General features: G+C 40.1%; 1 protein-coding gene across 2 annotated transcripts in view; it reads right to left on the bottom strand.

Moving 5' to 3' along the window:
• Positions 1-2386: 2386 nt before the first annotated feature.
• Positions 2387-27364, bottom strand: part of PPP2R2A (protein phosphatase 2 regulatory subunit Balpha) — a 40394-nt gene continuing 15416 nt past the window's right edge. For both annotated transcript variants that reach the window (XM_075117503.1, XM_075117502.1), the window contains exons 3-10: positions 12200-12297; positions 8706-8871; positions 8029-8141; positions 7578-7755; positions 6522-6686; positions 5759-5928; positions 4863-4954; positions 2387-3505 (exon numbers count right to left, since the gene is read on the bottom strand). In XM_075117503.1, coding sequence (XP_074973604.1) covers positions 3226-3505; positions 4863-4954; positions 5759-5928; positions 6522-6686; positions 7578-7755; positions 8029-8141; positions 8706-8871; positions 12200-12297 — 1262 coding nt within the window. In that variant the 3' untranslated portion in view covers positions 2387-3225. The remainder of the gene's footprint in view (positions 3506-4862; positions 4955-5758; positions 5929-6521; positions 6687-7577; positions 7756-8028; positions 8142-8705; positions 8872-12199; positions 12298-27364) is intronic.

Here is a 27364-nt window from a genome sequence, read left to right as displayed (position 1 = left end):
GCCCGTCGGATAACGGACCTGTGCTGAACATTAATTGTTGGCAATAGTATCACCGTGGTTTAGAGTATGGCTGCAATTTTGCAGATAGTAACTGCTGAAGTGGTAGCTGTTGGCATTAGGTAGCATCCCTGGCTTCAAGACGCTAGGGAACAGAACTCCTTTTTTGCCTTTAGTATGGCATTCAAGGACTGCGAACTGCAAATTTACATTGTTTTCACCGGGCACTGGAAGAGACGGCTGGAACAGAGTGGCTGCTTTCCTGCCACTGCTGGTGGAGGGCAGAATGACCCCACAGCACACCCCACCAGGCAGGCTTTCCAGGGCAAGGCCCCAAAAGCACAATAGGTCTCAGCTAGCAGGACGGGTTTCCTGTCAACATGCAGTGGGGAAGAGGTCAGTAACTGCAAAAATACGTGTGAACAGAGAAAAAGGAGAGGGACAGGAAAGAAGATAAAAAGCAACCTGACAAAATGTATTCTATGCATACTTTTATTAATAAAATATAAGATTTACAGCATATGTCAATGGACAGTGTGCTTAGAGAATTACCTAGTTGGATAGTATGACACCAAAGTCAGTAGCTGGTGTTGGCGAGGATAAATTAAACCTCAGATGACCCGCCAGGGATCACCACTACCGACAAAACCGAAAACCTTTCCCAGGACTAGCTTGAAAACCCCCGAATCCGTCCCAACAGGCACAGCTGAGGTCCGAGAGGCAGTTTCGCTTGACTGTAGTATTGCTAGGAGGCTGTGCCATGTTCTACGTGAAATCTACCTGTTTGGTTCTGTGTCGTCTTCACATCCTCACTTTCTTCTGTGTCTGCAATAAGCAACTTCTCAGATATTCTGTGCGTCATTTGGGAAACAGATACACGCAAGAGCAGCGGTTTTGGTACCAGGACCCTCAGTCTTCCCCAAATAGCCGTCATTAAACCTACGCCATTCTTCACAAAATGGAGGTGAACTGTACCAGCTCTGATGCAAAAGCAGCATCTAATTACCTCTTTGCCCTTGCGGTAAGATAAAGAATAAAACCCTTGGCCCTGGTCCTGCAAACACCAATACACATGATTAATGTTACTCAACAAGTTGTTTCCTTAACTATTAGTGAGTAGAGTCATTTGAGTAAAATTAGTCACATGCTACATAAAGGAGGAGTAGGGCCTACTAGTTTATTCTCCCATTGGAAAACAGTTGCTGTCCCTGGGGCAGTTTAATTTTTTTTTTTTTTTACAAGGCTAACAGGTGAAAAAAAAAAAAACAAACCCAAAATGGTAAAATCCTTGCAAAGGCCCATGGTCAGGCATGCATGTTACAAGACAAATACTGTATTTAAGAGAACCAGATCTAATAAATATTAGAATTTTTTACATTTTCAAACCACTGCACAAGGACTTAAAGAAATTAAAGTATGGTTGCAATAGTAGTCTTGTTAACAACCTCTAACCCAGCCATAAGTTTACAGCAGAAACAGTATCTCAGCTGATCAAACAGAGGCATTATAACTACCTATAACTAAGCCACAGAAATAATTTAAATATAGGTAACTGAAAAGCAAAAATTCTCCCTGTCGAGGTAAGTTCACTACAATTTAAACTTCATTCTGAACGTTTCCATGAAGGAAGAGTAAACTTAAAAGCACAATTAGCAAAAATATCTGGAGGTAAAAACTCAGGAGCCTTATAAAGCATCAATATCTAGTTCATCTTTGGATAAGCCTTATTTGCTGAAGAGTTTAAGTCTCTCAAAAAACTACGAACACTTATTTCATGCAGTTTCTGTACTCCACGTATTTTCTGATCGTTGCACCATTAAACGTTTCTGTAAGTGCAATAACTTTGCAAAGCCAAAAGCAACACTTGCATGGTAAAACTACATTTCCACTCAGGTACTGATAGCAATAAAATACAGAAAACAGAGCATCTCAGAACGCAGTGCAGTAATTATCTACGTAACCGCTTGGTACTTCGTACTACATAACATCGTACTGCCAGACAAGAACTCAAACAACTTTTTTAGAAGCCGCAGGGGACTCTGTGCTCTAAAAAGGGCGTTAAAGGTGTCGTATCCTAAAACAAGGCATTACAGAAACCAGGATGAAATGGAACATTAAGACATTAGTCCCATAAAATGGAGTTTAAAACCTGAAAATTCTATTCCTGTTCCAATTTAAGCAATAGTTTAAAAAAAAAAAAGCGCCTTTAAGGATCCTGGAACAGTAACTGACCTGGTCAGATTATGGCAAAATCTGACAGCAGTTTGTGGTTTTGAAGTGGAAGCGGTCAGCGCATACTAGGGCTGGTATTCGTGTCAGTCACGAATGAAGGCAGATACTTGTGAAATCCCTCCCTCTCTTCATTCCCATGAAAAATAATTAATACTGGTTAAAATCATTACAAAAAACATAATTTTATTTTCATGCATCTAAGGTAAAACACAGAGTATTTGTATAAAGAGGTAGATTAAAAAAAAGAAAACAGATTCTCCATTCTTTGTCACTTTTATTCAGTAGTTTGTTGGTTGGTTGTTTTTTTTTTTTCCTTATTTTCTCTTTTTTGGTGCCAGACATGGCAAGGAGTGATTACAGTCAACTGTTTATTAAAACATTTGTTGCAACACAGACCCCCTTTACCACTGACCCCAAACGGACCCATTTCATGTGCTTTATTTTGTTTTGTTTTTTTTTTTTTTTTCTATACACCACCACCAAGGCTAGGTGGAGGGGGATGAAAGGGAAAGGGGGAGTCCAGGAGGCCAGAAGGAGGAGGAATGCTACAAGCCACAGCAAGAATGAGCTGTTTTTAATAAAAAAAGGGGGCCACGAATGATACAGTAATGAGGTTACACAATTATATCCCATAGCATGATTGAAGGCTTTCCCTGTGTTTGACGTCATCACAATGGAAGGCATAAAAAGTGGAGTAAACCGATGTTGATACAGTCCAATCTAGTCCATTAGGCAAGATGGTGCAAGTAGTCATTTAAATTAAAAAGTGCCCTATCCTCACCTAAATGGCTAGCAGACATGGAGAAGAACGCAGTGACAGATCAACAGAGCTTTCTCCATGTAGCTATAAAAGTGTGTTGTCATATGGCACATTTTTAAACACTGGAAAGGGGTGCCATAATGGACCTCTCATTCTCTTTCGTTTACAGGTACAAATGCTAGATTCAACTATTTCAACTATGCAGGAAGTGGACTCTTCAGGTAGGAATGCCAACCCTAATTCATTTTGTCTTGAAATATATACAAGTTGTTTGTAGTAGCTACGGCAATGATGTTTTCCTTAGGATGCCAGGCTGTATGTAGAATCTTCTTGTTGAAGTCTAGGCTGTCAACACTGATTTCATCCTTCTTTCGCTTACCACTTGCGCATACTTTACGTGGCTTCAAAACCGTGCGGGGTTTATTGTTTTCCCGGGATGCCTCTAAGGTGATGTCTCGCTTTGTGTTTCTGTCAAACATTCTGAAGAAGTTGTTGTAAGATCCTGTCATGACAATGCTGTGGAGAGGCAGAAGGAAGAAAGTAATAGTTCAGTTGAAAATAACCTCTCCTGTTAGGAAACCTCAGGGCCCCAACTAAGACCATGCCTTATTATGAAAGCAGAAAGCAGGCAGCCTTGCCCACTACAATCTAAAGTGAAACTACAGCATTTGAATGTTTTATAGGTTTGATTTTTTGGTTGGCTTGTTGTTGGTTTTGTGGTTTTTCATTTATTAAAAAATATTTTTTTTTTTTAATCTTTTTCCTTAACTGGACCTTTTAAAGGTACACACTTTGTTATCAAAGCGCTTCAGCTCAAGTGTCATCGTTCAATTTGCTTCTCATGCACACGTGGGAATGTGATTTAACAAAAGCCAAATACATCCGACTTTTGGCCACTTAGTTTTAGTCACGCACAAGTTGCATGAATTTAGGTACTAACATACCTAGTTTGTGATACTACCTTATACAAGATCCTTATTCTAAGGGTATTTGTCTTGCTGAGAAGCTGATCTAGAAGTTTCCCTGCTCTTCCTTTGCCTCAAAAAATATATCTGGACAGGTACTGAGTTAAAGAAAAAAAAAAGCACCGATAGGGATACAATGAGCTGATTTAGATCTAGCAAATAAGCAGTTAATGACATGATTAACACACAAAAGTCATAGCTGTCTTAAACGGTGTTACTGGCTAGTCAGCCATGCCCGAGGGAGGCAAACTTGACAACTCATTGTAGGAGAGAGAATTCCGAGAAGGTCTCCCTCAGTGTCCCACCTTTTGACAAGGCAGCTTAAATACCAAAAACACACACACGGTTCCCCAACAGCCCCGGCGTAGAGTCTTACAGTTAGAGCATCAAGCAGACACCAGGGTTTGAGTACACGGGCCATATTCCCATACAAATCATTCCAAAGTTGGGTCATAACAGATGACACAAGGGGGGGGGGGAGAAATCACAAAAAAAGAAACCCAAAAGAAACCCTAGGGACGATAAACCTAGTGGTCTAGGGTACTGGTAGTATTTCACAAGTTAAAGTTCGCAGAAAACCAGCTCTAATCTTACTCCTTCGCCTCTCTCTCCAGTTTAAGCGGCTGGAACATTTGGTCACTGTTTCTGGCAAAGTGAAAAAAATTCAATTTCTAATAGAATTCTGCATCTCTTTAGTACACACTAGGACAATTCTCTATAATCCTATCCTACAACATCAAGGGTTAAGAGCTAACATACATACATTAAAGTCTACGGAAGTACTAAAATACTATCCAAGCCAGCCCATGAATAAAACCAGACAGATATTTGAGGCAAAGATCTAAGTTGCCCATTTTAACAATAACTTGGCACGGTCTTAATTGCATATTGAGAAGAGTTAAACTTGCCTGTCCGATCCGTTCCAACAGCATTCGAATTTGTCAAAAATGCAATCATTCTCATACAGTGAGCAAAGTTTACTTCTGAGATATTCATGCACCTGGAAAAAAAAAATAATCAGATAACCTGAATGAATGCTGAACTTGCATACCTGTGCAAGAACCTTCATAATTTCTGTTCCAAAAGTAATTATGTATCCAAGAGTGCTTACAGCCCATTCACAGGAGCCCACACAGCTCCGTCTCTGACTGCAGGGGTAAAGAGCAAAAGGAACAGATGCATGAGTTAACATACTCTGCACTACAGAGATGTCAAATGAACTCCAATAGTAGCAAGTCACTCAGGGTGGGGAAAGAGACATCTCCCAAAGCCTGGCAATTCCTCAGAATGCTTCCCCTCTCCGTGCATTTGTTGTACCCTCAGTACCCTTTTAGATATCTGAACGGATTTATCAGGCCTTTGCTTCTTTCTAAAAAATCACGTTTTGGTGACTCATCTTCCTTCTGTGTACGATGAGGAGGATCCCTTCACAATTTTTCTTATAAAAACATTTTCCACAAAGGATATGTTTTACCTCCTATTTTCACCAGGAAAGAATAGGAGAATATAAAGTCAACCGAAGACTCTAGAGAGATGTGCTCTCTTGTGGCTGAAGACTCCCTTTCCACATTTCCATTGTCTAAGAGGGAGGCTTTTTCACACCCAAACATGGGTTTGGGTTCTGCAATCAGCCTGCAAATAGCAAGGTCCATTCGCACGTGTGTAGAACCCACAAACCTCACTGATGCTTTGCCTGAGCACAGTGATCAACAGACAAAGATTTAACGGCCACACCATTACTATTAATAAGACTCAGCACCCGTCAAGGTTTTAATTTCTAGCCTACATCATCTTCACCAAATACCTGGTATGTTTCCACAGGTCTATTTTCCATATTTAAATCCCAGATCTTCACGGACAGGTAATCTCTAGTCATCATATATCGACCACTATGGCTAAATTTGACATCAGATATGGAAGAGATGATTTCAGAGAAAAATGATCTGTTGCTAGGATCTTCTGGTTCTTCAAACACTGTAAAAATAAGATGGGCATTTTCAGAGGTAAGTTTCATCTCTTCCAGTACAAGATACACCCCAATCAGGTTAACATTTTTGCAATAAGCTTGCCCCATTAGGCTACAGCCTGCCTGCATCACATACAGCAGCTTTTGCGAGAACACCTTGTAATACCATTGCCATACTCTGAAATACTTTATTTCTGTAGCAAGTCAAGGTCAGCTTTTAGTGAAGTGAACTACTCACTAATATTCAGAGTCTTCTCTCACACATGTAAGATACCAGGCATCAACTACAAACCAAACTCAACCAGTGTCTCACCACCTGAAGTCTGCAGAAAGCCACTCCTAGTCCTACTGCCTAGGCAGGCTCCCCAGCTTAAGCTGCTAATAATTTTATTCACTACTTTTACTGTGGCAAAAATATGAATCTAACTTTAAGATTTATTTTGATTTTTGGTTTTAGATCCGTTCAATATACTACAGAAATCCAATACAAATACACACGCTCTTTGGTGTTTAATAGGTTCTCACTGAGTGTTCAGTTTCATCTAACAGCGAGGTATCACATTCCACAAAGAGACAACAAACTATGCAGGGCAGAACTTACATTTTGAGTGCCTGTCACAGAGTGCTGACGCTCTCATATCACAGAGACGAATCGTTCCTTTACTGCTGCTGTATACAAACGTATTGCAGCTGTTTGGGTGGAACTCCGCAGCTGTTATCACCTCTGTGAGCTCCTCCATGTTGGCAGGCTTTATATCTACAATATCTACAGCATTTTGTTAAGAAATTTTCTCTTTTTGTAACACATTTTTCAGCTTTAAATGTATTCAGCAATGCTTCTTCAGTTCAAAGTATATCTCAAATAGCCAAACAGAATTAAAACAAGCCAATAAAAGCAAAATAATACTTGAAGTTTGGAAGCAGGACAAGACTTCCATGCCAAGGCTGTGGGACCCAGTCACAAACTGCATAAAAGTTAAAATCAAGTCCCATGATTTGTCCAGAAAGCAAGACTGGAACGTTGCATTCTGTATCAGTTCAAAGTTAATTCTTAAAACAGCAAAAACCTGCTTAATTTTTTTGCTCCGCTTCAGCAGTAACTAATTTTACACTACATATGCGTCACCTACATTTTTTCACATAGAACTTTATTTTGCTTCAATTCTGATTACGTTGCTACATTATAAAGAAGGCACGTGTGATTTCTGCTCAGGATCCTGCCGATTTGTCCACAAATCTCTGCTCCCGGCGATGGGACTGAACGCATACTCCTATGATCCTACTGCCTGCAACCCCTGTAGGTGCACATGCAAGAGATAAGAAAGGCACTCCTCTGACTTGCTTCCTACTGCAAGTCAAGGAAATTTTCACAAGATAGCTTACAGTAATGCTGCCTCCCAGCACCGCCCATCTAACTTGAAACCTGAAGTTTTTTTCTCCTTTTGGAGTGTGTTTCTTGCCATGCAAATGCCTAGCTCTCCTTATATTGCTCGTGCTGAGCAGCCACCTCTCCAGAAGTCCTTACGACTGCTAGGGAGAAATAACCAGGAAATGGACAAACATGCTAGTTAAAAAGCTTTTCAGGAAAGGAAATACAATCCAACAGTTTTGTTGTAGCCAAGCTGTTCCCATCACATAAAACAATGCAAAAAGATACTAAAACTTCTGTCTGTAATTTCTAGGTGCCACAGGTTAATCCGCAAGTCATCTGCAGATAAGTACGTTTCATAATCGCTATTAATGGAGATGGAATTGATGTGATACGTGTGAGCATTGGCAAATATTCTTCGTGGACTAGCTTCAACCATGAGGTCCATGGGCCTGAATACTGGCACCTGCAAAATACAAAGCAACGGAAGTTTGAGATGCAAACGTACTACAAACATGTTAGCACTCAATCACAGTCCTTCAACACACCAAGCCGATTAAAATACCTTAAAATCACCCCAGAAATAAGTGTGTCTGCCAACTGGCATCACAGAAAATATGGAGTTAAGAATCTGATGGGGCAGCTGCTCACTGAGATAGAGGCTAACCTGTGTGCCGGCGGGGAGGGGGAGGAGAAATCACTTGAACACGGCCTATTCACAGGAGCACGAACTACTCACCCGTAGTGTTGTAACTGTAGTAGGATCCCTATACCGTCCATCTTCTTCCTTTAAATTATAACCCTCTGGTCTTTTGTCCCTTTCACTGATTTTCCATAATTTTATTGTTTTATCTGAAAATAAACAGCCAGAGTTTCAAACCAAAGCTCTAGCAAAGATACTAATCTTCAAGTTGATGCAGTTTAACATGAAGCCTTCAAACAAGACAAGACCACCTACATGTACCAAAAAAGACAAAAATACTGCTTGCAGAAAACAAGACAAGATAAAAAGCATTTAAAAGACCACCTCCACAGTTTGCTCTTTTTATAAAAGTTATAGCAAGTTTCAGTTAAATCGGGATTGTTATGAATGACTAATATAAGCTCTCACACAGTTACACAGATAAGGAGATACTGAACGACAGCTTAGCTAAGCCCCTTTGCTATAAAGCAACCGAATCAGAAATGACTAATATACCACCCCATGCTATGGGGCTTCTGCATCCAGTGAAGCCAGAACAGCCGCTAAACAGAGTTAAACAGCCTAACCCTTGCGTAGCCACATCCCTAGACACTTGCGTTTAAAACCAGCTTTCTTCCAGCCTTTTGAAAGTGGAGTGCATTAGACAAAATCCTAAATCAAACCTATGTAACAACAGGTTACCGTGCAAAATTAACTACTAAGTCATAGCTTACCGTTTGTAGACAATAAAAACTGAGCAGCATTTTTCTGGGGTAACCACCTAATTTTGTTGATCTTCTCTTCAATTTCTAAACTTTTCAAGTAGTCAAACTCTGGTTCATGGCTTTGAAACGTACTGTAAACATTGTATTCTCCCCTACTGTGAGACTGGGTTTTGTTCTGAAAAGAGAATTAAATGATCAAGATAGGTATGCATTGTACACAATGCTTTTCAAGGCTGCAGGCAGAAGGCAGAACTAAGTATTTATGCAGCAAGATATACAGGCAAACTCTAACGAGCATAAGAATAGGTTAAGACTTCTACACTCTGGTGTTGCCTATGCCAGGTTTGCCCCGAGTATCCTTTAGTCTACAACTTGCCTTATTTTAACGACCCTGTAGGACAGATGAAGTAAGGATCATCTCTTTTTCAAGAACTTGATTAGAGTTTCTACTATTTGGCTAAGAAAGTATCAGAGAAAAGACAGTTACTGCAGCAGCTTTTGATTCCTAAAGTTTCCAGAAAATCCTCTCAGCCACATGAATAGTATCTCCAGGAAGTTTTCATATTCATTCTGAGCAGCTGAACTTACGAACTAACATTTTGCCTAAATATTCTAGGCATAAGCTTTCTCTTTTAAAAACAAATTTCAAAAACCTTCATCACTCTCTCATCTTAGATTTTCCACCTTTGTTTTTTAAGGAGAATATTCCCCCAAGAGCACTACACAGCCACACGTATGGCAAATCCGCTCTGTGGGCAAGTTTGGCTGGCAAGACACACTACGGAAATCCCACGTCGCCTCTAAATTTATACAAGCAGCTCATTTCCACATTGCCTGAGACCTTCTAAACTGCTTAAGTAGCTTTTTCTTCTTCATTCTAGAGACGGGGGGGGTGGGGGGAGCTTAACACCTCTGCTGAATACATCTCTGACATTTAAAGTCGCACCTGCAGTTGGCCTGTTCAGGATGGAACTGTCTGGAAAACCGAGAAAATCTCCAAACTTGCATGATTTCTAAAAGCTATGTTTAGGCAGTGGCTTCCTAGCACTAATATTGCACTGCACGGACTGAACCTCACATTCCCTCCAAGGAGTAAGGTGACAGAAAACTGGAACCATCTCTGAAATAGCGCTCACTAGGTGTACCTGAAATTAATGCAAGCTTAATTTTGTGACGTATTCCTGTTCCACCCATTTCAAGAGGTTGCACCATCAGATGCCTTTCCTGTGATATATTCTTGACTAGGGACTTTGCTCCTTCCTTGTCTTGTGTGTCTCATGTCCATCATTCATCTCATCCCTTAATACCTCACTAAAACATACTCTTGATAGGATCCTTGCTAGCCCACATTTGTCACATTCCTTGCGTCATTTTCTCTTGCTTCACACCCTTACATTAATAGCTGGCAGCAATTCTGGCATTTTACAATAAGCTGTGGGGGAGGGAAAATTGGACAAAATGCTTAGAAATAAAATTTGGCACTAGAATATTGTACCACACCTATCAATTATACTGGCCTTCCCACCCTAGGGAACGGAAGGAACTTTGTTCTAAGTTTCAGTTAGACCTAACAAGCTAACCAGGGTCACTGCAGAGAACAGGCGACTTCTGAAATAAATCTATTGTGCTTTAGGAAATGCTGGTCGTGATTCAGCGAACTTTCCTTCAATTCCATAGTTACCATAATGATTGGGTCTTAAATGTACTTGTGTATTCCAGTAAAACTCTACAGGACTAGAATAATATATAAAACCAATAATATATTAAATCCATCCTTGGGATAAAAGCAAAATTTAAACCATCAGACCATCTCAGGGCACTCACAAAAAACCCCAAATCAAAACAAGAAGAGGTGTTGGCCCAAGTGCCTTATGTTAAATTCCAATTTAGGTAATTACAGGCTGCCTACGCAAATTCCTCCTTCGGTTTCAATTAGATACAATATTCATTTCCTGCCTGGTACTTCTGTAGTGTCCCTTGCTCCGCATTGCAGAAGGGCTGCCACATTCCAGTCCAGAGGTGGCAGCGTTTTGGCCCTGGGTAAGGTTACACTCGCTTGCATAACTCTATACAGAGCACTTGTGTTTTAGTGTTTTCCTTCCTGTATGTATGGTCTTAAAGCACTCTGGAATACAGTGTGATGACAGTGATACATAAATTCAGCCATAATAGTTTAACAATTGTCTTTTAGATACTCTCACGTATAAAACTTGCTCTAGATAGTCATGGATATGGCGGAACTAACTGCTAATGCATTAGGGAATCTTGTCCCCATTGTTCATTCTCTAAACACAGAGGACTCAAAATTATGCCAAAAACAATTCTGTGCAACTTAATCTGATAACCCAGGTGGTTCTTACTGTACCTAGACTCACAGGTCATAAGGATATGAGCCATGGGTTATGCAGCAAGACCAGAAGTAGTCATTTAAAGACAACTCAGTTGAAAACAGGCAATTAGCAATTTAAGCTTTAAGGTACGCTGAAGCAAAGGATCATTAAAAGACACAAGCTAAAACTCAGACTTAGGAAAAAAAAACCCAAGAGTTTGTGCCCAAAACAACCGGAAGAAGAGTAAGGATACTCTACATACTACCCTCATCTCAGACTCCGGCCAAAAAAAGCTTCGGAAGAGGCCAGTCAGTCAGGAATATCCCACTAGGTGGCACCAGCTGACCAAAGTGATTTATTTGTAAAGAGAAGATACTGCACTCGAATTGCCTGCGTACCAGCAGGAAGCAACTAGTTCTGGGGAACTGTGGAGTTCTTAAAGTTTGGGATTTTTAGTATTGAAATTGAATGAAACACTAAAGGGCGGAAGTAACAGTGTGACTTTTCTAGGCAGTGAGATGAAAGAAGTGCCTTTTGATCCTCGCCCTGAAATAAATTCTAACCAAGTCAACTTCCAGCTATGGCCTTAGTTAAAAATCAAGCACTTCAACTCAGCTCTCCCACCTTTAACGTGGGAGTAGAGGCCCTTTCCGGGCATTAGAAGATTTGTCTGTAGAATTCTGCATGGACCAAAAGAACAAGTATAAAATGATAAGATACCTTTGCTACTATGATTTTATGATTTTTACCTGATTGGTATCAGAATGGGAAAAGGACATCTTAGGTCACAGTTACATATTCACTAAGGGCAACTTTTATTTCCCCAACTACAGCATAATCTGGAATAATCATCACAGCCAAGTCGAGTCATTGTCAAATAACCACCTTTAGCTTCTCCAAAGTCTTTTTGTGCCCTACCCCCACCCTTTCTCATTTTCACTTTAAACACTGTTCAGACCACTGCTTAAGAGTGTTCAAAGAGACATTAATTTCTAACAGTGTCACAAAGTTCACAATAATGCCTTCACTCTTAAATTTCATTATTTTAAACCCTTATTACACAGGCATGCACTTTGTGTAAAGTTTTTTATAAAAGCGTGCTCCTTTTCTTGAAAAAGAGAACAAACAGGAACAGAAGAGAACATTAAATTACTTTAAGTAGTTAGCACTCACCTCCTGCTCCTGTTGAAAGATGACAACTCTACCTCCTTTGTCTCCTGTCGCTAACAACTCTCCAGAATGGTTAAATTCTACTGTAGAAATTATATCCGCTGCATAGGAACAGAAATAAAACCCACAAGTTAATAATTCTTCTAAATACTAAGTGGCCAAGAAAGCTACAATTTTAAGTAAAGAAGAAAACACATACTTCAGTTTAAGTATACTTAAGCTATAAAATACAAGTAGGGATTTATTTTAAAATATAGAATTAATTTTTTTAATCTGTACATCTGGAAACGAGTTACTAGTTCACTGTGCCAGCGTGACAAGTTCAGTGTTGTGCACTAAGATGTTTTTAAAGGTTTTATATTGTCACTTCTTAGAACTGTTTTTCTGTTATGGCTGCTACTCTGGTAGAGTATAGAAATGTGCTGTAACAGCAGAGAGAGACTGTGTATGTTTATATTCTTACCTTTATTTCTTCCATTCTTTCTGATAGAAAAATTGGATACAATCATTATCTGTACGATACCAAAGCCTGGGTTGGTTTGATTGGGTTTTTTTTAAGAACTCTGTATACATTTGACAGCTTAAGGGCAAAACGTATTAGAGTGGAGATGTTCAGGCATCAGTGTCTAAGGAATGCAAGGATGTGGAACAAAACCAGCTACAGAAAATTAAGAAATAAATTCAGACTGTCTCTAAAAAACTTGACTATCTTTTCTGGATAAGGAAGGTTTACATTACCACAAGTTTTTTTTCCATGAGGAGTGCTAAAATTAAATTGTGAATATACATCGGCAAAAAAAAGTCATGCCTAGGATCACATTGATCTCTTCATACAGGGGAAAAAAGAGGACAAATTACAACTTAAGCTTAAGCGCACCAATTCACATTTGCAAACATACACATGCCCCCCGTACTTTCAAACGGCAGAATCAGAAGCCAAGCCATTCTTTGAATGCCAGCTTCAAACTGCAATACAACTATATAAACCTAATTTTCTGCAGAAAAAAAGTAGTTGAGATTTTTACACGTGCAAGTCTTCAGGCTGTTTTGCTTTCATGTCAGTCTGATATAGATAAAACCACGTATCCATTTTTTCTATTGGATGGTTTCTTCATTCTCTGTTTTAGAGTTTAAAAAGGTCTGGTACCTGCTGCTCTACAGACCAAAAGCTACTGCTAAACAAAAGATGCTCAGTCTGAATTTAAGCAGACACTATTGTGCAGCATATCAGGGAAGCTATCTTATCACAGACAGCAATGGGCAATTATTTAATTTGGAAGTGAAACACGCAGGATTTTCCTCTTATTCATTCTAACACCAAAATGCAACTTACATCATCCTTGGGTTGTCCCAAACACATGGGCGGTGGCCTCTGAGGACATGGGCCTGTTGTTCCTTAACAACTGCATTACACAGCAGCTACAAGCATGCAGCCGTGTCTGTCTGAAAACTGCACAATGCAAAGACAGCCTGAACGAGCAGGCCAAACTCAGCTGCAAAATCCTCACACAGAGGCAAAAGATGCAGAGTCAGATTCTTGGCGTGAGCAGGTACGTACGGCTCAGTCGTCGTTTAATACATAGCATAAACTGCCATATAACAAAGGATATAAACACAAGATGCTCCTATATCCATCAACCTCCCTTGCCATGATTATCAGGCACTGTTGAAATACGAACAGGCTGAAATTTCTCAACAACACTGTGTTAAGGACAAACATGATGTAAGCTTGCACGGAGATAAACCAGGATCCAGACTACACATAGAAAAACCTTGATTTGAGCGCACATAATTCCCCCCGGGAAGGTAACAGTTACTTTAGCCATTCGTTCATGTACTTGTGAAGAAGAAGTGATTTATCTCACGTCTATAAGACTTCAGACTGCATACCGTTCAGATGAAGACTGGGCATTCAATATGTACCTTTCACAGGTGAACGGGGCATAAAGATAACATAGGATTAATCAAATCCAGTATGCAGAAAGCGCAAACCAAGCAATCTAATTTTGCCTATTCCATACAATGCAAACCACGTTGCTGTAATCCTCTGGTAGATGAGCTTAAGGAAGTTATCAATTAATTGAAGAAAAACAAGATAACTCACCTCTCAAGAGAGAGGTATACAGAATAATTACTGTTTTGAAAAACATTGAGGGATTTCACACTGCAAGCTAAGCCCGTCTTTAAACAGAGAAAATGATACAGCAAGTTATCAGCAGATCTAAACGTGTGCATGTATGTGGAAGGAGAACAGCAAAGAAAAAACTGCTTTAAAAATCTTATATATCCATCTAAGAATAGATGGATAAATTCATCTTAGCGCTTGTTTGGTGAACGTCACGGAGAAGTTCTACAAGGTCAAAAGCCTTAGGCTTGAAGCCTTATCCTTAGAACAAGCAGCAACAACAACCAGAAAAGCCTTAAATTAAGGGATAAACCCTCCATTTTCTTAGGTCTGCTGTTGTAATATATATTTATTTAATTACACAAGTCTCTCATACAGCAGAAAGCTAGCAACTTTTCCTGTAACAATTCTCGACATTCTCGTTTTTTCCATTTATTTTAAGATCACCTGAGCTTGGTAACAGTCATCTCCAAGCTGATACAAGTCCTGCTTTGTCTATAGGTTCAACTGCATGAACGAACTTTTGGTACTTACATCCCCACACCTCCAAAAAGTCCAGCAGCCTCAGTCAGTGGTGACAAGGTACTCAAATCTCTCCAGTGTCTTATCGACACTATGAAAAAGATATTTTCAAGTACTTGGATCAGTTTTAAATTAGAAACAAAATACATTCCTTAGCAGCAATCACAACAGAAAATTATTCATTAGTTTTTAAACTCAGGCTGCATCCATAGAATCTGATGTGCCTTCTGCACTGTAATCTTGGATTGTTCCCTTTCCAAGGACAAAACAAACATGCTAAAAAAGTAGGCAGAAAAAATGATTTCTGCTTAGCTAGTCCCACAACAGGGTTGAAATGCAGATTTTTATACAAAAATCAGTACTGGAGAGCAAAGCAACCGACCACACATTTTAAAGCCAATAACTCACCGTTAAGAATACTGTATTCCCATACCTTGGTCAAAGAAAGAGACAGACATCAAAGCACTGGTGTTGAACTGGGCGGATTTAATAGTATTTGAGAATTGACAGGGGAAGCATTTCATCTTCTGCAGCGCGCTGATTCGCTTGTGGATTTTCATCTGTATTAACACCCTCGTTGCCAAATAAAATCAATGTTATCTTTTCCTTTTCAAATAGTAACTGTAATTCCCATGACAGTTACATTTAGGGTTATTTTAGTCCTTCAGCGCTGCAACGGGCAAAAGAGCATCTATAGAACGCGCTGCCTTCTCTCTGCCTCCTCCCTTTTGTGCATGCTATTTTTGCTACAGTCTCTAGGTGGGAGTCTTGCAAACGCAGAGGGCTGCTCGCACTGTCCAGAAGCTTGTAAATGATCCCTGCTGGACACAAGGAGCACTAGGGAGGAATATCTGAGGGAGAAGCAGATTTATAGGTGCCCTATTGTCACCGGCAGGTTTTTGAAATACACTGCATTCTACTGTTTACTGCTGAATTAATTTCAATGCCCTCCTCTTCTAGCACCAGTATCAGAGATAAAGAACCACCAAAACCTTATCTGATAACCATACCCCTCATAGGGCAGAGTTAGATAGCATTATCTGTTAATACACTTCCACAAAGTTACCCATGAGAGATCAGATTTGTCTCTCTCCTCCCCCCAGGCATCTTGAGACATCTTTGACACCAAGATGAAGTGTGACATTTCAAATGCTGAGATTTTGAAACACAACAGGGCAACATCAAACACAAGATGAAGACATCATTCTGACAAAAGCAAAGAGCAGGACAGAAATGTACATCTTCGTTCCTGTAGTATATCTGCAACACCCATACTACGTTTCTCCCTCTTGCGTAACTTGGGTTAGACAGCTCAGGGGTTACTGTAGTTTTTAAAAGTACTTCTTGGCACAGATGTATACTTTGTCCTTTAGTTCCACTTAAATATCCCCTCATAGACACTTCTCAACACTGTAGAAACACTTCTGAGACTAAATGCTTCCCAATAATGAAATTCAGTGATCTAAAAGCAAAGGGGTGGGAGGGGGGGAAGTCACCTCCACAACTCAAAGTCCATTTACTGTTGGCACACACGTACATCACCAAGGGAAAGTGTTTTGCAGCAGGTTGAGTGAAACACTATAATCAAACCCAGAACTATTGTACAGTTGTATCCCTACCTCAAAGAAACAAAACATACTACAGCCAAACCAAGCCATTGATCTTAGAAATCCCACCAAACTGTAAGGAGATGCTTCTGGTCCCTCACCTATCGGCACACACCAACAGGGCAGAGCTGCTGCTTTCCCAGGAGTCCTCAAAACCTCCTGACAGTTCACCCAGATACAGCAGCAACAACATAGTTTCTTGCAACTGCTTTCAAGGCTGCCTTTTCTTCTGCACATCATCTTTATTTTCACAACCTGCTTTAAGCTTTTTAGGTATTGCTTCCATGATTCAACTTCACTAAGTGCTGCAACAGAATTCAAAACCACTGCAAGGTTTGGACACTTATCCTTCACTAGATTCAAGTAAGACTAGCTTTTCCCATGGCAAACATGGAGACAGGAACCTGAAGAACCAAAGAAATCAAACCAAGGTGTCTAGCTTTGGCAGAGGACAGCATGGGACAGTGCAGGGGGAAGACATGCCTCAAAGTATTGGTAATGTTTCAAATGACACATTCACAGTTCACCACATGAAAGGAAGACAGACCAGAAGCTCCCAAGCAATTCTGAACCAGTGGCAGGCACATATTCCTGCTGATTAATCGTCTTGCAAGACAACAGCCACTCAACACAAACCTGACTTGCATCCTAGTGGGCTTCTGAAGATAACCATCACCATTTCAGATTTTTTAGTCATAATTACACCAGCTTATGCTTTTTTTGTGTAATTCACCTGCCGTGTCAGGCAGGATACAGGAACTGTGGCACTGGGCCAGTGAACTGGTCATCTTTCGCAAGTGCAAATGAAAATAGGCAGATTACGCTATTGAAAGATAGATGAATAAAGGAATCTGACAGATCTCAAATGCCTTATCCCCCTTTAAAGGGGAGCAACGTTTGCAATAAGAAAAAACCAGTGATGGATATTAAAGCATTTTCACACTTTGGGGCCTTCCACACTTCCCAGTTAATGCTGAACAAGAACCACATGTGCACGATCACGAGCAAGTTTTCCGAAATACTAGAGAAAGGGCTGTGCTGAAGTTTTACCACTGTCAACAAGTCTATGGAATAAGGGAAGAAAACAGCTTTATCAATCCAAACAAGCAAAAAACTACTGTAATCCAATGACTTAGTTCCAGAAGGCCCATTGTGAACTTGAAAAGCAATTCTGTATTGAATTTGTTTCCAATAATAGAATAAAAGCTATTTTATTAGTACAGAAGAGGCTATCTATTTTAATGTACCATGAACTTTATATAAACTCTGCTTATAAAACATGCTTGGTAGGCAAAACATGTCACCTACTCTACAGCAGCAAGTCAATCATGGCAGTGAACAAAGAGCGTCTTTATTTCACCAGACCTAAAAGGTTTCTGTGCAAGTTTTTGGAATCACGTTGATCTGCTGCCTAAGCAGAGAGCAAGTAAATCAGTATGTTTACACACGTGGAGCAATCTCCTGATGTTTCCAAGGACTGAACAAAGAATTGTAGTATTTAAAAAGCATTTTGGTATGTCTTCATTGTTTATACACCTTCCCAGTGGCTCCAAATACTGTTTCTGGAATTTTCCAAAGGAGCAACTCAAATCTCATGCATAATGTCGAGCAGATTACTTATAGGTTGGTAATTCTGTCCTAAGGAGTAAAAAGAATTGACTGACCAGATGCAGAGCCCACTACCTCAGTTCTCCAGACCTAAGTATAGAACGTGTTTAGTTAACATCAACTGAGCAGTCCAAGGATACTTCAGAAACTGTCTGGAATGGGGAAGCATTAAGAAACCCATTTAGTAGTAGTAATAAAAATCCAAGGAAGCTCAAAAAACCTCAAACTGAGGAAGCAGCACAGGAAAGGATAAACATCATGAGGGATAAAGACAGTGAAGTATTTTACTTCAACGCACAATTACTGAGCATACCTGAGCCATTCTTCCTAGATTATCTCTAAAGATAAAGCCAACAAGCTCAAAACTGAGCAAGAGGATCAGGCCAGGAGAACTTGCAGACCTTAAGTATCTGGAAATCACTTGTGAATTGCTTGGTCCTTTCTAATCCAGGGTGAAGCAAAACCTTCCTGCTTCAGATTACTAAACAGATGCAACTTCCAAAAACTCAAGCTCAAATCCCAGCTAATGGCAGAAGATTTTGACTTTTTATTGGACTTCCTTGTTTCCAGTAATGATTTTGTTTTGGAGTTATGTACTTCATGGGGGTGGGGGGAACACAACCAAAAACACTAGAGAGAAAACAAAAGCTCCTCCAAGGCTTCAAATATTTTAAGAAGCTGCACAATGCACTCTGAATGTCTGAGTCATTCCCACATCACCCCATTGTCTGCATGATTTTGATTTACCACACTTACCAAGAATCCTAATATATTGTGTATTAAGTCTCTGAAGTTAGATAGTGAAGCGTTAATCTCAAAGCGAACAGGAAGGCTGTTGAAATAAGATTAAGAGTGACTATACATGTGTGTTCACAGAGAAGAGAGCTCCCAACACAGGATACCACAGCTATATGCCCCAGGGAAAGAATAAGAGAGGAAAATGGCAAGCACTTTTTAGTACTGATAGAATAAGAGAAAATACCCTCTACATTCCAGCCTCATCCCTCATTTGTGTGTGTAGAGAGGGGGAAGGGGATACAAGGATTGTACACTTTAAAGTTACCATGACCAGTTTTACTATTGACTTCATTTCCCTTTTCTTCATTCACTTTCAAGAGTGATTCTCTGCATTCATTTCGTCTCTCAGAAGTGACTAGGCAACAAAAACAAAGGCAGCTGGGATAAGGCATTCCTACTGTTCAATTTATTTCTCAAGAGTCATTCCAGAGGTCCTTTAAATATATTTTAATGCCCTCTCCTAGGAATGAAAATATCTAGTAATTCCTCAGAAATATGAGGACCAGATGAAATACATGCACCACAGAAGTAAAGAAAGGAGTTACCCTGGTGGTGAGAATTTTCCCTTGTGCCATGAAGTATTGCAAGCTGGTTACTTGTTCTCTCCCAAGTATTAGCCCTGCAAGTACTGCTGCACGCAAAGAGCACACAAAGCACCTTAACAGAGAGGGGAGTGGAATTTGTATGATGGCCAGCTAGCTTCACACTGCCGCTGGCTCTACCAGTGTCAGAACACAAATATGCGGGAGCCGAAGACACAGCTCAAGCAGCAGACAGTAACTAAGCTGGTTCTGTTGGCTTGTGCAAATCTGGGAAACCTACACGCAGGGAGAAAGATTTACAGAATGCTCTCTAGTATCCACGTTCATTCTAAGTGCTCCAGGCCCTGTGATGTGAGAAACAAAATATGCTATCACCACGAACTCATAATTTTTCCCATGGATTTTACAAGCATCCTAGTCCTGTTCGGTAAAGATGCATTTAAATGTTGAGACTCTCCCAGTCCTATTTACATATGTATCTATGTGTAATATACACTCACAGGGTAAAAGTCTCCAAATAGCAAATATATGTAGTACTTCACGTCTGAAGTTCACTGCATAAAATACTCTAAGTAAAATAACCAAATATAAACCTTGTCAAACAGCCCTAAAACCCACTTTCCCGCCATTTCTTGGACTTTCCTATATTCCCATTTCTCTTCTTTTATTCACTCTTTCTTCTCCCCTTCTTTGCCCATCTTTGAGGAAAAGTATCACTTTCTAGAAGGAACAGCAAGTCCTAGTTCAACTAGGAGTTCAACTTTCTATATGAAAGCCTGAGTGACTTATTATTATTACTACACATCTTAACTTCCTATTCAGTTCCCTAAAATAAAGGCTGGGCCCCTCGCGATAAAGCTTCCTAAGCTACATGAGCAGGGCGGATGCCCGCCTACCTTACCACTGATTTAGTTCACAGTGGGCCATAGGTAAGCAGGGCTCTGCTCCTCAACAGCAAAGCATGGCTCAGCATAGTACCTTTGAGTACGCCACATCCTTCTGAGGTCACTCTTTATGCTGTCCAATCTACGTACTAGCAATGACAGTAGAGAACTATTGTCACCAGCCATCAGAAGTAGGAGCTTTAATTCAGTCACTTGTTTTAGTGGAAGCACAAACAATAAAAGCTAAGGGAAGGAACCAGTACTCCAAGACAACCATTTCATAGGTTATATGCGTATTAGGATGGCTTTGAATTTACAGGTGCGTTTATAACATATTCTTAGATAGTCTAGAGATAACATAAGTACTCAGCTCAAAACAACGTTATTATGTGGGTTTGTAACTTTATGCAAACAACTCTTTTTGTTAAGCCTTCTTAGAAAAAACAGCAGTTCCTGCGCAGCAAACTTCCATTCCCTCACACTGAAATAATACAGCGATACCAGGCTTAATCTTGTTGCCATTGGTTTTATGTAAGGCTAGTAATTCTCCTAAATAGCTTTACTAGGCTCAACGCTCAGAGAGGAATACAAGTCCAAACCCATCTGCCCTGCACAACGGGAGCTGCTCCTGTCTGCAAAGCAATAGTGAGAAGATGACATTAGAACTGCAGAGAACAGAATGGAAATAGAAGTGACTCTCAAAACCATTTACCAGTTGGAATAACGGTGAATACTCAGATGAAGTATTTTACCAAGGTAATAGCAAAGCAGGGAACAGAATCTCTGAAACACAGCGCCTCTCATCTGGAGAAGCGGCTCCTTAGCATTCAGAAACGTTTAAGTGATCTGAAGTTAAGCATGATATCAAAGCAGCTTCCTCATTTAAACACAATTCACAGAAAGCACACTCTGTGTTCAATATTACAATCTAAGTTGCATGCAGAGTAGCATACTGAACAATTTAATTCTTGTGTTTGGTAAACAGTTGCTGTGCCTCACCCGGCAACTGCTGTTTGTGGGCCAACATTAGTGAACTTCAACATCTCCATTCAGGTCAAGTTTCCACCATCATACTTACCACCAGTTTCCCTCATGGTCCATTTTCAGACCAAGGCAAAAGGCCAAAGAACAAGTGAGCTAAAACACCACCAACTTTCACAAGTAGCAGAAATCACTACAGGGAACACTATAATCCCCACCTCCAACAGACATTACCACTGCCTCGAACTTCTGTCAATGATCCCTGACACATTTCAGTTACATTAAGCAGTTTGGTTTTTGCTAAGAGAGTTCATTAAGACTGAACTGAAGGCATTATAGGAGCAAATCTGCTGAGTGGGGGTGGGCAAGGAACATGCTCAGAAGCAACCACATCTCCAGACAGCACAGCTGTATTTGCAAAAGGCTATTGAGCCCACAACCAAAATGCCATTTAAGTGCATTTTGGTCTATGTGTAGAGTCTTCACAAACGTACACTTACAACTGTTTCCTAAACAAGATCAGAATTTGGCATTGCTAGAGAAGAAAGGAAATTGATTTAAACCTCAGACCACTGGCTTCCTGTCTCCATCTATAGTAGGAAATTCAAAGTCTCCAGCATACATGACTCCAAGACACCTGCGGTGGCATTAGAGAAAACAGAGATGACAAACAGTAGCAAGTCAAAGCACTCTGAAAACAGACGTGTGGTATGCTAGTGTGAACCCATTGGTCCATGCTTCCTACTGCTTAAAGTGACATAAAATTGGTTTTTTTAAGTTTGACCTTTGTGACGGGAGTGAAAGCATTCACACTAAAATTAGTATGAGCACTGTGATCCACCATGGAACTGGTGGAGCAACACCTGTACCACAATTACTGTAACCACTGGGCTATATCTGACTGTAGAGGTTTTATTTCTGCTCTCCAGATCTGGCACTGCATTCTGTAATTCCTTTTATGCAAACTTCATTATAAACCTACAGAAGACGAACAAAATCCACTATAGGGCTAGTATATGTTAGCTAAAAACAATCTTGAACTGGTGCCTTAAAAAGATGTCATCTGATGAGAGCACTAAATAGTTTGGGGTTTTTTTTTAACCCCAAATTAGTTATTAATAAGCGCTTCAAAAATTAATATGAGAGGACTTTTCATAGTAAACTCCTAACAAGAGCAGATAGAAGAACTTTCTCTATATATAAACAAATGCAAAGCTGTTTGGTTTCTGGATAGAAATCATTAACCCTCATCACCTTGATTAATTACTTTCTATTTTTAAACCTTAAGACATTACTGCAGTTCCTTTCAGAACACATGCATAGGAAACAGATAGGTAAATCCCCTTTTCCACTAGGCGAAAGAGAATAAAATGACCACAGCAGTATGTGCATTTACCTGTCCGTATGATATGTAAACTATCTTTAGTTCACGAAAAGCTGCTAACCAAGAGTTCCCAGCACCTCGTCTCGCCCCTAAGCCAGACATCATCTAACTAGGGGCACAGAGCAAGGGACAGTCAGTCTAATGGCATTCAGAGAAGCAGGAAACTAAATGCATTTACAGCAGATCAGTCCAGATGCAAACACCACAAAAAACTACGGCTGACTTGTCTGCCCACACTTCGGTACTGCATGTTTAACTAATAAGGTTAACCTAGCTCCAGCATTAATTAATGTAAAAAAGGTAACACACTGCAGAACTAGCGAAACACGAGCTGTAGCCCTGTCAGTAGTTTCCAAGTCCTTCGGGAGCTGCCTTCACCTATGTATTACTAGGACCTCTGAGGGTGTATTTTACACATACACCTAAGCTGATCTACACTATGATCCCCCCCGTCCTGGCATTGTGGGGATGTGTGTGAAGCTTCTGATAGTCCGCCGCAACTCTGGAAGACTACCAATATCCAAATAATTCAGTCTGCAAGTCACTGCAAAGTCGAGACATCACCAGTTCAAGACAGAGCCGTTTTTCAACTCAACACAGGCTAGGTCAGCCTGAAAATACCTCAAACTCAATAATAAGGGATTAGACAAGAATTCCCTTGAGTCTCCCAAGGCATCCTCTGCCTTGAAACCACAAACAGCATTGTTCTGGACCTTTACAATACCCTGTGAAAGGCAACTGAACCTCAAGGTGGTCTGAAGCACCACCCAGACAATTTTAATTCAAATTGTTTCTAGTCTTTGCAAGACGCCTCTGTGTTTTAACCTGAGGAACAAACCTGGTTAGGAAAGCAACAACTAAGGCAATTCCCCTCTTTAGATCTTCGTTACGTAGGTTTAGGGTTTTTCCCCTGAATATCGCCCTAAAGAATCTATTCAAATAAATGGGATTCTGCCTGACTTTTAGTACTGCAAGCATATTTAGAAAGACTAATAGATATGCATACATATACAGGGAATATTTTACTGGGGGGGGGGGAGCAAATGATGAGCATTTAGTTTAAATCTCTTAATACACATGCTTCCCCAAACTCAAGTATTCCTTAAAATATGACAGGAAGTGGCTATTTGCTTTTCCTATTCACACTAATTCAGGTCTATTGTTGGCTGAAACAAAGGTCTTTCAACCTGCATCACCCGTTCCCAGGACATTTGACACCAGTTTATTAATATCATAAACATAAGAGGCCTAAGTGGCAGAAATCCAGACCCACTGCTGGTACCCGTCTTAAATAACCTTAGAAAGGCGGGTAAATAATCTCACAGGTTGTGGAACTAGAACATTGATTCACAACTAGGAATAAGCAGTTAAAGGTCACAGCTTCTCCTTGAGGCTGTCCTTTGCAGCCACTGCAATACTCTACAATAAAAAAAAAAGAAAGAAAAAAACTCAAGTTGGTCCACAAGCTTTCCTCTCTCCAACCAGAACTGTTCTGCTTTTCAACAAAAAGGTAATCAACAGCAAATCCAACACTTCAGCATTTTTAAATACCAGCCAGCTGTTCAATGGGAAAGCTATCATGGGGTTCAGTTGTCTAAACGTCACACAATTCTGCTGAGAGATTCCAACCTATGAAACTTAAATGTATCTTCAGGCAGGGAAAGGAGAAAAGAGCGGCCCTCCTGCTGAGCATGCTTCGCATCAACCCCCTTTGGATTGCAATGAGAACTCCCCTTCACTCAAGGTTAGGATTATCAAAAAAGAGACTGTGCAGTAGTTTCCAGCCTCTGGATAACACCCCCTTCAGAGGCTACGCACCCCTAAATTAAATTGCCATTTATCACTCTGTCAGAAAGGATGTCTTTGATGTGAAATACAAACTAGAAGAACAGAAACATGAAGTAGAGGAAAATACACTACCTAAGCAACAGCTGTGTTTAAAAACCCGAAGGCATTATAATACTTAACTTTTGAAAGCATCATCTACTACGTAAAACGCCATCTGACACTTTACATATCTGGTCTAGGTATGTTTGTGCCCCATTCTTGTCACAGCACCCATCAGTTTCACTTAGGCTGCAAAGATTGTGTCCCTGTTCAGATGCAACTAAAGAAGTCCAAAACCTTAGGGTTCAATCGAGTGCCAGGGAGTTCTGGCCTTCAACAAAGTTTGTAACAGCCCAGAAGTCACATAACCAAGCCTTCCTTGAGTGGCTTAAATACACTAAAAAAATTGAAAACAAATGTGTTCTTTGGTGCTGCAGCAATAAGACTCTACCTAAAACCAACTTTTTTTTTTAAACCCCAAGTGAAATGTGAGCTAAAATGTAAGCCTTGCAGAATATGGAGTCTATGGTTTGCTTGAAGGGGGAAACAAACGGGCAGTGTCAGCGTTCTCTGCTTCTACAGTTCATACTACAGAGGAAGACTTAAATGTTACTGCAGACAGTGATAATTCACTAAATGACACACACACAAAAAGAGCTTCCTCCCCTTTGAATTTTCCCGTTTCAAACATGTACTACTACAGGGATTGTGCCTTTCAACCATACATTATCCTTTAAACAAAGTAACTGTACTAAGCAGTACGATACACAGTCCACACTAGTTGTACTTCCATGACAGAATCACTGTTCAGCCAGCAAAACCTACGCTGATTTATGAGAGGTCTTCCTGGACAAAGATAACCGAAAGGTTAAGTTACATTCGCATTGTGTAGAGTTTAGTCGGGCAGTTACTCGTCACTTCTGTCCTTTGTACAATCGCATACAGATCACACATACCTAATTATAGGGGAGCAAAATTAACTGTAGCAGGAACTAACCTCATGCCCACAATTACTTCATACAAGATCCCCTCAGGTGCCTCAATGTTCTGTTGCTATCACTCACAAAACTGAGGCACTTGCTGATTAATACAAGGAGAATTGAGACAAAAAGGCTGACAAATAACAGATTTGATTATTGCTGCTCTAACACAGCATTTGTCTAGCCTTAGGAATTGGTACATGACTTTTCCAACGTAGTTTCTGCCTGCAGAGCTTTACTTTACAACATATCATTAATAAAGCGACAGCAAAACTGTTTCTGCATACCTAATTTCCAAGAAAGTAACATCTCAGTTTTAGCACTGTTGAGGACAAAAATGCAGGTTTACTGATCTTCCAGAACAAACTTTATGCCAGAACAGAGAAACTAAATAGTCTGTATTCAGAGGAGAACACTGCTGCCACTTCTGACCTCTGAAAACATTACTGCCAACTTGCAGGTAAAGGCCATCCTGCTCAGCATATAAAGAGTGAAGACTCCGGACACCAGAACTCCATCTCAAGCCACTGCTCTCTGGAAAACCTGTATTCTTAGAGCTAAGTCACACACTACATACTCACTAGGCTCCTTCAGGAGTATAAATAATGCTTACTCAGGTGCTACATAATTCTCAAAAAACATGCTATGAAATACAAGTTATACATAGTATGAGGATCCCTCAAAATGCATTAAAAGAATTGCAATAAGTTTTATTCAAGCTGTATTTCTTCCCACTGTGATAAACATTAGCAATGTATCTATTCTCCAAAAACAGGCTAATTACCCCTTGTAAGTGCTTTGCTGTATTGCCTAGCTGTTTTATTTATACTTCCATTTTCTTAGGTAACTGCTCTCAACATGCCTAGGAGTGACGAAAAAGAGTGTTGGGGGCACGGGAATCTCAACAAGCTCAGAAGTACTATCCAGGCCCTAAAAAAGAAAAAGTGACAACACTTAAGCTGTTCTTCCCACTAAGTTATATCCAGTTAACAGCATGAAGGCACTGTCTTGTACAGGTATCTGGGCTAATTTCCAGTCAAGAGCAACATACAATCCCCATATAGAAATTTTGGGTGTTCCTTCACCAAAAGTGATATGAGACATCATGAAAAAAGTCATTCAAGACTACAAGTAGCTAAGCTCTCAAAGATATGCTTCTGAGACTGCAGAATCTCCACAGATGAAGGTTTTTAATAAACATCCAACAGTAGGTAGTAGTAGGTATAGTTGAAAGACTTGCATTTAGAGAACATACTAACAAGCTCCCAAGGCCCTGTCAGCCCTACGCTCTGTGATACCATCCTCACTCTGTTGTGACAGCTGATAAACACATTTGTTTGATAACCCAGGGCTGAGAAGGACACTGAAGAGCCTACCACTAGGAGCATGGATTTCACAAACACCGGAGTTAGTTTCATGCTCTTTGATTCCCTTTAAAAGGGGATTTCTGCTTTGTTAAAAAAAATATTTAGTAGCAGCAGGACTAGCAGAAAATCAGCCCTATCAACTAGACAAATCACAGAAGTATTTCCTCACCACTTCTTCTAATTCACAGAATGTTTACATGCTTCTTCTCAAGACTACAAATTACCTCTCTCAAGATAGCTGACACCAATTGTCACTAAACACATCTACACGGAAGTTGCCCCTGTAGTACTACTTATTCAAGAGGACATTCACCCACATGGCACTGAAAATCCTGCCCTACAAAAACAGCTGTGTATTAATTCACATAACCAAACTTCCAATCAGAAAACATTTTAAAAGGATGCTTTAGTTTGGATGTCTGTTCACTGGAAGAATAAATAATTTCTATTTCAAGTTGTATTTACTTGAAACATTACCTAATAATGCCTAAAGTCATTATGTAATGGCTTTTATTAAAAAAAAGAACAAAACCAACCCCCCAA

The sequence above is a fragment of the Phalacrocorax aristotelis genome, chromosome 24 (assembly GCF_949628215.1).
Source record: "Phalacrocorax aristotelis chromosome 24, bGulAri2.1, whole genome shotgun sequence".
NCBI lineage: Eukaryota > Metazoa > Chordata > Aves > Suliformes > Phalacrocoracidae > Phalacrocorax > Phalacrocorax aristotelis.
Note: the sequence above shows the minus strand (reverse complement) of the source record. Positions and strands in the feature narration are given on the sequence as shown.